Source organism: Pempheris klunzingeri, chromosome 23 (genome assembly GCF_042242105.1).
Source record: "Pempheris klunzingeri isolate RE-2024b chromosome 23, fPemKlu1.hap1, whole genome shotgun sequence".
Lineage (NCBI taxonomy): Eukaryota > Metazoa > Chordata > Actinopteri > Acropomatiformes > Pempheridae > Pempheris > Pempheris klunzingeri.
In genome coordinates this window covers 12,447,830-12,461,171 of record NC_092034.1, presented here as the reverse complement: position 1 = coordinate 12,461,171, position 13,342 = coordinate 12,447,830, and the positions used below count along the sequence as shown (strand labels likewise).

General features: G+C 41.6%; 1 protein-coding gene across 2 annotated transcripts; it reads right to left on the bottom strand.

The window, feature by feature from the left end:
- Positions 1–1,811: 1,811 nt before the first annotated feature.
- On the bottom strand, positions 1,812–13,342 carry paip2b (poly(A) binding protein interacting protein 2B). 2 transcript variants are annotated; one of them, XM_070854736.1, is made up of 4 exons: positions 13,232–13,342; positions 5,685–5,851; positions 3,513–3,695; positions 1,812–3,414 (listed from the first exon to the last, which is right to left on the bottom strand). In XM_070854736.1, the coding sequence occupies exons 2-4, from the start codon at positions 5,838–5,840 to the stop codon at positions 3,358–3,360; spliced, it is 396 nt and encodes a 131-aa protein (XP_070710837.1). In that variant the 5' UTR covers positions 5,841–5,851; positions 13,232–13,342; the 3' UTR covers positions 1,812–3,357. The 2 variants fall into 2 exon arrangements, with proteins under 2 accessions (XP_070710837.1, XP_070710836.1); XM_070854735.1 differs by lacking the exon at positions 13,232–13,342 and adding an exon at positions 10,323–10,463.

The following is a 13,342-nucleotide window of genomic DNA, read 5'->3' as shown; positions in this document are numbered from 1 at the left end:
AGGAGGAGAGGTGGACTGAGCATCTGTGTTATAATTACTAAGCTCTAGCCCTGGCTTCTTAATGTTTCTATATATTTGTTCATTATTACTCTGCATGTGTCCTCCTAGTGGGTTCAGCCTAAGATCCAGCAGAGTGACTTTCACCGTCATCTTCCTGCTCATCAACAAATACTTTATCCTTCAGTCTGAGTCTCCACATTTGTCTCAATACACAGCAGATTAAAGTAAATCATTGTGCTGCTTCTGCATCCAATCACTCAAGTGTTTCAGACTGAAAGGGTTGTTCCTAGCTGAGGTAGTGGCCAAGGCTTGTCTGTGATTCTCAGTTGTCTTGCCTCAGGATACAGAAGCTGAGGATGAGTCATAACACAGCAGTACACCATCTGCTGGCCAGCACCCAAAGGAGACAAGTGTGCTTTTTGTCACCCTCCTGTTGGGAGGAAGTTTAAAGGGAAACTGTGGTGTTTTTAATCATGGCCTCTAATTGTACATATTTCAATGTCTAAAGGATTAAAAGGCAAGAGAAAAGCTTTTAAATTGGTCCAGTAGATCACCTCAGTCAGCAGCCAAGAAACGGGCTGCTACAGCTGCAGTGTAATCCTTTGGGGCAACTGCGCCCGATCAAAGCACGTCCACTTTAAGTGCTTGTTTTTGCCACTGACAGGCTCAGATTGTTGTTAGAAGGGTCTGTCAACATTGACAGGATCCCTGCAGAGATATACCTGTAAGATCCTTCATGTTTAACCACAAACAGCCGTTGAATCGCTCTCTTCAAAGCCACCAGACTTCATTGACAAAAACAGTCATTTTACCTCGCAGAACACAGGAGCTGTTGGACTACAGCAATCAGTTTGTTTGCAATTTTGTGCAAATTTGGCGTTTCAAAACGTTACTCACACAAAGTCCTGGTTTTGCAGATAAGGCCTGTAAGTTATTTTGGTACATGACAATATAACAACTGTCTATCTACTCATTTACATACTCAAATCTTAAGAACCTTAATTATGTCCATCAGTCTACACTTGGAACATTTTGGTGCTGAATCCTGCTTAACAATTTAAATTCCAGCATTCCCACAATACATTTACACTGTATGACAGTGTTAGAAATCAGTGGTCATTTTATGAAGGTTGTGTGTAAATGACAGAACACTGTTTTCATTCAGAATGAATTTACAAATGCAAGCAAACTGTATGAGTTCAACCAGGATTGGTTTGTCCAGTACGTATTGAAAATGACAAGACTGACAAGAGGGCATTTGTCTTTAAGATCTTTATTCATCTTTTTTCATTATTTTTATTTGTATTGAAATTCATACTCTGTGTCTTCTGGACCTCTTTTTTTTTCTTTTTTTTTTTTAAACGGCTTCTGTCATCTAACTCATCTAAACAAAATCACCAAAAATGATTTCATGTTGTACAATCCACCTGGCGGACATTCCTATTGGCTTCACCAGGGTGCCATTCGACAGCTGTGGTCCAACACTGTGTGAGGAAGTTCCATTTTTAACCAACATTTCATCGTCTCTGCTGCACGCTTTAAGGACTTGAGTACTTGATAGGCTGAAGATCAGAAAAGCTACGTGGATGTAAGTGCTTTCACCTGTCAGATACTTCTGAACTCAATGACCTACTAGCGCACAAGTGTCTACTCAACACTTATACAGTGAAATACACAAGACATTATTGTCACGGCTTATACCACAAATGAACAGTGGTATAGAGACTAATGTACAGGTCGCAAGATTTTCCCTTATGACAATACTGCCTCTGCATTTTCAAGCCAAGAACTAGAAAAAAGGGGCTCCATAATTCATGATTACCGTTTATTAGAATCTGGGTTTCCTAAAAAGCATCTTCACATATACAACTTTACCCTATTGGCTCACTATCCAACAGAGATTATACTTGCACTAAGGAGCGATGCTTTAGGGAAAGCCAGACCACCACAAAAGATTTACAGTTAAAAACAAGAACTTCCTCAAAAAAGTCAATCTACAAAAGAGAAGAACAGCAAGGAGGCCTTACAGTCAGCCATGTTGCTTTTTTTTCCTGACCAGCCACGACAATACTGTCCCCTCACGCATTTCCTCCTGCAAACAGGACTGAATGGACACCACAGGTTACTGTACCCAGTAGAGACACAAAAGGCCTCATCCTCAAAACATGAAGGAAAAAAAAACAAAGAGGAGGAGAGGCTATTTGAAAACCTGATTTGGATATGGACACTTGATCTGTTGCTGGATAAACCAAGTTATTCCAGCAGAAAGACGCAGTGGCATTGTTCCAGACCAAATACTCCCCTGTAACAAAGTTGTTCACTTCAAATGGAACCAAAATTGAAAAGCCGTGAACAAAATATAACGATAACGGAGTTTAAAGGTTCAAAAAGCTCTGACCTTCCCTCTATAATGTTTTTCTTGCTAAACTTGACTTGATGTGTGAAACTCACACCCCTCATTCTAATAAAGTTGGACAAAAGATAAGCATGGACTTCCACATAAATTGGGAAAATAATTTCTGATCCATGATTACACCTGTCCATGTCTGTTAGGATCACTTCAGAAACAAGCATGCTGGGGGGGGGGGGGGGGGGGGGGGGGGGGGGGTCTGTATTTGGTTTGGAACGGAGCCGCTGCAGATACAAATAAGAACCTGCACTTCTAGATACACAAGAGCTGTGACGTCACAGGGAGCTTATGACATCATAGGAGCAAACGTTAACGGGTTTGACTGACCGGGATGACTCTACAGAGCAGCGACAGGAGCCCATCTAGTCCCCTGAAACGTTAGTAGTTCTCCAGCCTCACCATCATGGAAACCCTCAACCTTACTAGCAGTGTTTTTCAAATTTGACAGCAAACAAATTAACAAGTACATGAAGTATTTTTTTCAAGTTTATTTGATGTTTTGGATTTTTTTTTTTTTTGAAGTTTTGTCCTGGCATCACTCCTTGGTAGCTGCCACAGTTCCAAGGGGACATCAATGAGATCTGCATACTCTGTAAACATCAGCCGTGTCATCTGAAATGCAATGATGAGCTAGCGCCCGCAGTAGGGCGGTGCTGGTATTACACCCATCCCCCACCCCTGTTCCCAATGTCCCTCAGTTTACAAGAAACAAACAGGAAATAAAAAGATTAAAGAAATGAAAAGAAAGAGAAAAAGAAATCCCCCCACCCCCCAACTGGGCCTGCCAGCGTGCCATTGACTTTAAGTGTGTGGGTGTGTGCATGAGTATGTGTGTGAGAATCAGTGTGTGTGCGGTCATGGCCGCCAGAGTCTCTGAGAACATGTGAGGACTGGTGTTTGTGTGTGTGTGTGTGCACGTTGAGGCTCCATGGGGGTGAGGGGGACTCCTAGTATTTCTTCCCCGGGACAAACTCCTTCGCTTCGGGATTCAAGATGCTCTTCCTCTGCAGAAGAAGACATGAGAAAAAACAGTGTAAGAACATCTTACTTCGAACTTAAACATCCGTTTCAAAGTGTGAAATTAGACGCGTCTCTGACTCACCGCCACTTCCTCCAGGTTGCTGTGGTGATCGCTGACGGACAGGCCGTTGAGCTGCTGCTGCAGCTGCCCCACTCCCTGGTTGTTGAGGTCACGTGAAGGGATGAACCAATCCTGGTCCTCCTCCTCCAGCATTTCCTGGAAGCAACGCTCCAAGAATTCCTGCTCCAACAGCTCCTCTTCCACCTGGGTGAGGACGAGGTAGAGGATAAAGAGAGAGAGATGAGTGATATGAGAGCAAGGGCAGAGAAATTGGGGGCAAAAAGATCAATAGATGGGCAAGAGGAGGAATAAGTGAGAGATTATTTGCATGAGAAGTGGGTGGAGGGTTCCCAAAGAGAAATCTTCTCAGTAATGCGGTGCCATTAAAGCACATGACTCATGCAGCTAAGCAAGAGAGAAAGACTTCAGGGGTCAAGATACAAATAGCTGTAAAAGGGTCCTAAAGATTAAGGAAAAATGCTAGTCAGAGGCACATTTCTACATACTCATGTAGCTGAGGTGGATAGGACTGAATCCAAACAACCTCAGATCCACAAGGAAGGAAAACATTCTCATTACAGAAGAGAAGAGAGGGCAGGAGGGGTGAGGAATGAAGGACGAAACAGGGAGGGTGTGTATGTGGGGAGCGGGAGGTAAGGTAACTGTGTCTGTTAACTGTGGGTGGTTATCAGTCATCAGCTGCCCGGAGGACCTCCGTCACGATGGTGAGGAAAAGATGAAAGAGGTTAGGGGACAGCTGAGAGCTCAATAAATGGGCAGAGCTGAATGTATGAGAGTAGACAGACAGGAGGAAGGAAGGGGGGCTATGTTTGGAGCCCAGCACCAGGACAGATATAATTATGGGGAAATTTAATAAAAATTATGATTTATCCAAACAACCTCGCAAAGAGCAAAGTCTGATCTACGAGCACAATCTAGGGAAGTAGAAGCAGGAGGGAGAGGGGTTGACATTTACAGCCTCAGCATTATCAAAAACACAAGACGGTGTGCTGGTGTGGCAATGCTGCTGCCGGTGCTGGTGAGAAAACTAAATACAGTTAAGTTCAACTCTTGCCAGGGATGTTTGTTGAATGTCGTTCCCCATCTTTCCCTCACCTTATTTTCGTGTCATCTCTCTATTGTCCACTCTCCAGTAAAAAAAAGGTATAAAGTTCCCAAAAAGCCCTTTAACATAATTTTACCAATAATCCAATGGACATTTCAGATATCAGCAGCTATAATTTTGCCATGAGATTTTACAGTGTAAAAATAAACCCAAATACTTTCTGGTGGACAAACCAGGTAATGGCGATTCTGTTTCTAAGTGACCTCAAACATATCCTTGGCATTTCAACATTGGCCATCAGTCTGTGGGAAGCAGACGACTGGGGCCTGATAGAAGGCATGTGTGTGGGGCACAGACTGTATATAAAGATGGACGACATGTCTCAACTTCTTCCCAATGTACAAGTCAAAATATGGCAGATATTGGCGCTGCCATTTGTAGCCATGATCTGTGCAGTAGTGATCGGGGCTGGAGCCGCGTTATCACGGTGCCCCCCTTACACCCACGAACCCGTTAGGGTTAGCTGTCAATCATGACGCCACACTGCCTTTTTTATAGACTCTATAACCAATAATTAGTTAGAACCAAACTGATCAGAAAAACGAACACTCAACATGATAAGAGCAACCTAAAAAGACAGAAACCATCTTTGGGGTAGTTTGGCCCATGTTCCCTTCCACCAACATGGTGGAGGCGGGGTTTATGACCTATACTGCATCAGGCCACCAGGGGGTGGTCGAGATGCCTCTAGCCTCCCATGTCATCTATATTCATGTACAGTCTGTGGTGTGGGGCAGTGTTTCCCAGTACTGCTCCTGGGACCCACTGCTCTGCATGTTTTGGCCCAACACACCTGATTCCAATGATCAGCTCATCTTCAAGCTCTGCAGAAGCCTGTTAACAAGCCAGTTATTTGAATCAGGTGTGTTAGAGCAGGAAAACTAAGACGGGCACTGGTGTGAGGGGGTGTATGGAAAGACAAGATGGGACTGAGATCAAATTGTAAAAGGGGATGAGAAAAAGAGACTAAGGGCTGAACTCCTCCTGTCTCAAGTTCTCTTAAATCAGGTGAACCATGAGAATCAAGTGTCCATGTTGTGCTTTATTTCTCTAAAACACACACACACCTGTCTGTTATACTCCTCTTCATTCTCCATCCACATGTATTCAGCGAATGGGTTGGCGTCATTGCCTTCTCCTGCGTGCCCATTGGCCACTGGCTCCTTTCCCTCCTTGCCTGGAGCTCCACCTCCCGGTGTCTTGGCCACCTCTGGACCGCTCATCTCAGCTGGTTCTGCTCAAGGAGACAGTTGCATAAGAATGACACAATTGGTCGAGGAACTAAAATCACAAAAACTCTTCAGTTCAAAACTTCACTTTTTTGTAAAATCACACACGACTGGCTCTGAAAGAGAAATGAAACACCATGCATACTTCATTCTCTTCCAATCTTGAAGCCACATAACTTTGCTCTCTTGCTCATTAGCCCACAGCTGGGTCTCATTGGCTGATTATTTGATTTGAATCTAGGCTCCAACATTTCAGTCCTAAATGCAAACTAAATGAATTAGCAGCATCTCAATTAAATTTTAAGTATAGCTGAAAAACTGCTGCCACAGGTAGAGAAGTCTTTGAGTCTCAGCGCTCATAAACAATAAAACCACCCAAAAACTATTTTCCAAATCTCATGATGGAAACAAGAAACAGACCAAAAACAGCACCTCCAGTTGGGACTGGCCTCCAAAACTACTTGTGATAACTAAAAATGTGCCCACTGCAAACACCGAAATGAGTCTGAAGGCTTAATAGAGTCATTGACATTTTATGACCACAATCAGGAGGCTTTCAGGTTGGTGGATTGCAGCGCTGCAGCAAAAGGCCACAGTGTGTTATAATGAACCGGGAAAACGCGCATACACACACACAAAGACATACATCAACACTCACAGGCACAGGCAACATGCGCCCAGGGTGTTAAATTAGTTGGCTTATGCTAATAAAAAGGATAAAATAAGCACAATGTCAACTTCCTCATTTCCATAAATAAAGTTTAGCTTCAGTGTGGAGCAAACAATCATATCAAGTAAGATTTTAAACTAAAATCAAAGACATAAAACTAAGAAACGTAACAGAACAGTAAATAAAAGAAGCATTTGTAGAAAAAAAAAGTTTGGTGAATTATCTGGCTTCCAAGTCTGAGGACCAAGCTTCACCTTCATGTGAGGAATTTCCCTCTTTTAGCGCTTCTTCTCCCACCTTTACACCGGACATGTTGGACTGATTGTTAAAATATCTTTTACTCTCTGCCACACATAAAAATCCTGTATATACAGTACTTATACTTTATATTTTTGGAAGCATTCTTACTTTACAGCATTTCTTCACACCTGCCAAAAACTTTTGCACAGTACTGCATCTCTTGTACATATTCTAAACATTCCAACAGGAATTAATAATGTCAAAAATCAGGATCAAACATGATTATTAGTGCATCCCCACTTCTGCGACACAGATACAGAACTCCAGCTCCGGTGTTAAATGCCCACTATAATGACATAATCCTCAGACTGCCAGCCAGCTCCAACAGACTTGTCATGACTCAACTGTGGCCTCACAGTGGGGAGAGAGGGGGAGGAAAAAAAAGAAAAGAAAAAAGAAAAAAACCTGATGATCTCAACCGAGCCATGCACACAGCCCCAGGGTCAGCCTGATGCAGACACACCATTGCAATGTTTGACTTATGAGGGCTCATTTCCCTAAACTCCTGGCAGCTTCACCTATAAAATAACCAGATTTTCACAGTAAGGACATGTTTCATTAACAGCTATTCCTGCCGTTTCTGTCTCGTTCAGTCTGACAAAAATCAACACTGGAGCCGACTGCGATCCGGAGCAGATAGCTGTTCAGTGTACAAAATGACAGTAGGAACATGATGTCCTTCAGAGGAGTTCAAATAAACATGTATAATCTAAGTAGGTTAGTAGACTGAAAAGAGGTGTGTCTGCCTGCCCCAAAGCTGTCCGTGTTTCTGTCCGTCTGTGGGCAGTGATAAATGTTCAGCTTTGAAGGCAAACAATAATCAGGGCAGGAGAGAGTGAGAGGGGAAGAAATACCGTTTTGCAAGCAAATACAAGCCTAAATCTAATTCTGCACTTGTCGAACAAGGTGCCAGAGTGTTTGAAGCATGCGGGTGTGTGCATGCCAGTGTTTCAAATTCATTTTACTCAAGCCCATAAAAACAACAGCCCTGTAGCATCAATCACCAGTTTTACCGGTTGCCTTTAAACAAATGCACAACACTTGAGGTGCATTTATGAGGCATAGGAGGGGGGAGGGGGGCACACACAAAACGGACAACAATGCTTACCCAAGATGTCTATCAGCTACATGTTGATTAGAAATGCATGGAGGTTTGAACTAAAATTATTGGCTTTGCTTCATATTTGACCTCAACACATTTCTGGTTCCAGCCTCTCACATGTGAGGGTTTGCTGCCTCTCTGTTTTATACCATTTAGAATTGACTATCCTTGGGCTTTGGAGTGACGGTGAACTAAACAAGCAACTTGAAGAAATCACCTTGGCCTTGTGACAGACAGTTATCACTATCTTCTGACACTGACAGAATTAAACCATATCATGTGATTGAAAAATTAATCCTTTAAGCTAAAAATTATCAAGTGAATCCCAACCCTAACAACTCCAACAGTTGCTGAGAGTCACTGTTCCTCTGCTCAGACGGGTCCAACCAGCATGAATAAGGAAAAGTAGAGGCAGCGAGCACTGTGGCAATGTGTCCTGCATGTGGCACTTAACATGTTCATGTTGCATAACCATGTGCTGGTCACCATGTAATATTTAGTTAGTGGAGTCTAGCATCCTGTGTGCCTGGGAGTGGTGTGAATTCATCCCATTGGATGAGGCTGGATTAGCAGCGGGAAGGTAAAATGCAGTTCTCCTGGAGGACTACAAAGATAATAAGAAGAAAATTAACAAGAATAGCAACATGAATGTGCTCAAGTCAAATTACTTTCTGTTGTGATAAACATTTTCTGACTGGATGTTCCTGATGATCAATCACCTCGCTGTATGGAGGATTTCTGCACTCCCCTTTAAAAAGCTGATAATGATTGTTAATTTTGCTGCTTGATTATGTATTTCTTCATTGCAATTCCTTCAAATTGATTGTATATTTTCTGATTTTTGCTTTGCATTCACATCTCTCATCAAGTTTTACATGTTTCTTGTACATGAGTAGAATATATTTTACATGATACGTTAAGATGAACAATGCACAGAAATTAGATCAAGCAGTGATGAAAATGGGACTTTCTATTTGAAAATAAATTCGGGTCTGTGCTTCTGTTAAAAATCACAACTTTCATTATTATAACCAGTTACTTGGCAACAATTTTGATAGTCAGGCAATCCTTAGTCATTAACAAGTAAAAATAAATAATTGTGGACTGGTTGCAGGAACTTTAATGTAATTGGGGGGATTTTTGGCTGCTGGTTGAACAATAACATTTGAAGTAACACCTTTGGGCTCTGGGAAAACTATGATGGACATTTATTTAACGATTTTCTGCCACTTCACAGACTAGATTCTCAAATCATCTACAATTATTTCAATATTTGATGTAAAAGGAAGTATTTACCATTTGTCTCTTTCAACTCATTTTAAATTGAATATTTTAAGATTTTAGACTGTTGGACGAGGAAAACAAATAAAGTGACAATGTCTCTGCGGGTAACTAATTTTTACAAAGTTGGACGCTTTTCAAACTCAACAAAAGAAATTACTCAACAAATTGACCGTTACATTAAGTAATTGATTAAATTACTTCTGAGTCGCTGCCTTAGGCACAGAAAAATTAGAAATTATAACTGACATTCCTCCAACTTGTGAACACATTTGTAACCTGCTGAAATTAACGGGACAACTACGGAATAATCTTAGGTAGAAATATCATAAAATAGTTTGATGTGAAAATATCAAACTCAACACGTGAATGTCCGGTCAGCCTGCCGAGGAGCCAATTGTTTTAATCAATTGTTAATTTATTAAAGAAAAAAGCGAGAATACAAGATATATTTGTGCAACTCCATCAATTGTGAATGATATGCGCTTTGAAAAACAGAGAATAAACCGCTACATAACAGATTATGTAATGTAGGAGTCAGTGTGCGGTCTGTGTGTAACAGGAGCTGTGTCGTAGGGGCTTACAGCCTGCTAACGTGTCCACAGAGCTAACCTGCTAACCAGGTGTCCGGGCCTACCTGGAAAGTTGGTCAAAGGATTGGACGGTTTTAGCCGAGGCAATGCTAAGCGGCTAGTTAACGGTGCTAGCTAGACACACACACTCACATAACTGTGCTGTCAATGAACGGGCCTAAGGTGAAAGCTATCCCAGCAACAACAAAAGGGTAGCGGGCTAGGTGGCTGAAAAGCACTTATCTTCATCAAAGCCGTAAAGTGCGTTTGCGTGAAAACGGCTAAAACGCACGCAACGCATCAACTGAAAAACAAACCGTGCGCTATTGTCACCCGTAAACCACGAGTGGAGGTCAAACTCCTCTCCCGTTTGGATGCTGGAGGCCAAACAAAGTCGAGGCTGCTCCGCTATCAGCTAGCACGCTGCTAAAGCATGGCAGCATCAGTGAAGCAGGTCAACAAAACAAGCCTCCGCTCCGGGGATTACAGCAGCTCCACACACAGAGAGAGGACGGGCCGTCTGAATTCTCGGTTTTAAAAGTTAAACTTACCTGGCATGGTGATCTCGGTGTTCGCTTTAAAGTGGAACGTTACACAAAGTTATTGCAACTACACGGCCAAGACTGCGCGCTCGTCGTTTCTCCAGTGGGGATTACTCTGTGCTGCGATGCAACGTAGCTCAAGTTTGCTAAATCCTGTTAGCCACCTTGCTAACGTTAGAAAGCTGGGTCGGTCACGTGGTCTGGGGCTGCATTCACATGATCCGAGGAATGTGGGAATTGCAAATTTTACATGAACTTATGCGATAAAATGTGAAAAACCCCAAGGTAACATGTTCAAATGTCTTGTTTTATCAGACCAACCCTTAGGATATTAAGATTACACTGATACAAAACAGACAAAAAGCTGGCTGGAACAACAGATTGTTGCTTTTTTTTTGCTTGATAGATTACTCAAAGTCATTTCATTGATTAATTGTTTCAGCTCTCACTTTGAGCAAACAGTCAATGAATACCAACAAAATTTGTTACTGGGGCTTTTTTTTTTCTCAGATACAATGTAAAGAGTGGAACAGCCATGGTTTTCAACAATTGTATTGAAAACATTAGCCATATCATCATTTCTGATGATATTGGCAAAAGTGAGGCTGATATTGTGTTAATGATTTCAGCCACATTGACCAGCTCTCCAGAAGTCTGAAGCTGGCAAGTAAAGGGCAATGTTCACAACATGTTGATTTCCATTTGAAGGATAAGCAGCATTAAACTCTGACAAATATTAGTACGTAGGTGTGCAGGTAGGCAGTGCATGTGGAGAGCAAATGAAAAACAAAGCAACCAAAGTGCTGTCAGAAAGAAGTAACGTGGCATGGATATGTGAGCAGCTACACCGAAACATCTGGTTATATCCCACCACACGATTTCAATTCCTACTCCCCCCAGAGGGTAATACTGTGTGATTAGATGATGGATCCCAACATTGAACAAGATCCAGCCCTGAGCAGAGAACTTTAAATCATTCACCCTCCTTCCTCTGCTGTCTATTCTGATGAAAAAGAGCCAAGGGTTTTTTTGTCTGTTGAGAAAAATGGTTCAAATGTGGATGGCATTTGTTTTTTTTTCTCTCCCTGTCCTGTCAACAATAAACATCACAGCACAGATTAACACCATCAGACCTCTGTGTCACTGTCACAAATAGACATTATGCTTCATTCTTCTGTGGTCAAAGGTTACAGTTGTTAATGCCATTAGTCACTAACTGAGTGTCAGACAGCAGCTGACATTCTGGTTTCTCAGCAACAAATGTGGAGTGATCCTCGTGTTTCGGCCTGTAACAGCAACTTACAATCAGCTAAGCCAACAAGGCGCAGATTGCAACCCTCACACTCAATTTTACATTGAAGAAATAACTTCTGTGACCACCATAAAGCCATGAGCTCACTACCAGCTGTGACAGTGAGACTGGTATTGTTTTCACCTTGTGAGTTTGTGTGTGTGTTTTATATGTCATGCAAGATGCTGTCATGAAACTTTACAGGTGTGTAGTAGATGTGTGCTGGGAAGTAGGGAACTCTACTCTCATGATGGTTGTAATGTTCTGTTTTAAAGAAGCTTTGATTAAACTTTACAATCATTTAGGAGGCTATAGTTTATGATTGAGTTGAATTGTGTTGCTATTTTCAATATCAATCAGACAGTTGTTTTTAACTTAACTGATTCATCACATTTAATCTATACAATATCAGAAAGTAGGAAGAAAAAAAAAGCCAGACAATTTCCTGAAGCCGAAGGTAATGTCTTCAAGTTGCTTGTTTTGTCCAACCAACATCCCAAAAACATAAAATATCACATTTTGATTGATACATAAGAGAGAAAGGCAGTAAATCATCACATTCCACAGATTCAGACAGTTATCGTTTGACATTTTTGGTTGAAAAATGACCTAAACAAGAAATCAACTATAAATATTATTGTCAATTAACTGAACTCTATTAACTGCTCCAGTGGTTCCCAACTATGCCACAGTATAAATGTGAAGTGAGTAATACCTCTGATTTAAGTTATCACAAGTTATGCTTTAATTTAACACACTTTTCACTCATCTTCCCTTCTTCATTACAAATAAGTGGTTACCTTTACGCCTCTAAATACTACCAAGTGCAACAATCTCGAACAGGAACATCACTTTTAGGTTGAGCTATTTGCAACTCATAAACACCCCCGAGAGGTGGCAAGTGGTCAGGTTCACAATCGGGGGTCTCAAGTCAAAAAAGTTGGGAACTGATAAACTACCCGATTCACTGAACTGTTCCAGGACAACACGTTGTAGTACCGCTGAGGAACGAAACTCACAATGGGTCCTTGAATGCAGCATGTGAACAAACATCCCACCACAACTCTCTCTACTCTCCTCCAAAAACACCAATGCCTGCGTGGCTTCGGAGAAAAAAACATTTCTCACGATTTATAACAAATAATCCAACAAGTCACACTTCTAATGACTTTTAAAAGGAGGATTAAATGATTGTAATGATGAACAACGACTGGCTATTATACCATAACGTCTGTAGCAGTTATACTAACCTACACGTTACTGATAAGAACATATTTTCATCAACTTGACAGTGCTCCAGTATTATAGTTTATCACTATAATACTATTTCTGATGTAGGAGGAGACTCTTAAGTTGTTTTCAGCATTTTCTTAATAGTTTTTTGTCACATTTTCAGACTGACATTTGAGGGCTTGAGTGGCGAAGCAAAGCGAGTAATGCTAACTGTTAAACTGATGCAAGTTATCAACAAACAGGCTTTTCAACAGAAAATGACACGTTAATTACTTTTTACTTGACAATGCTGACCGTTAGCCTTTCTGACACCTTTCTTTCTTTCTTTCTTTCTTAGTTTTCCACAGCAAACAGCTAGCTTCCCTCTGTACTCCGCCAATAACAACACACTCACCACACAACTTCAAATGCAGATAGGGGGAATCCGCAAACCAGCTGTCGAGGGGGGAAAACGACTCTTTTCCGGTCCGGGGCGCCTCTGGAAAAGCACACAATAAAGAAATTC

Excerpts from the sequence above, each read along its gene's own strand:
- paip2b (XM_070854735.1), bottom strand. Across the intron at positions 3,696-5,684 it reads AAGAGGAGTATAACAGACAG|GTGGAAGAGGAGCTGTTGGA; the intron begins GTGTGTGTGTGT and ends GTCCTCACCCAG. Across the intron at positions 3,415-3,512 it reads GCAACCTGGAGGAAGTGGCG|AGGAAGAGCATCTTGAATCC; the intron begins GTGAGTCAGAGA and ends CTTCTTCTGCAG.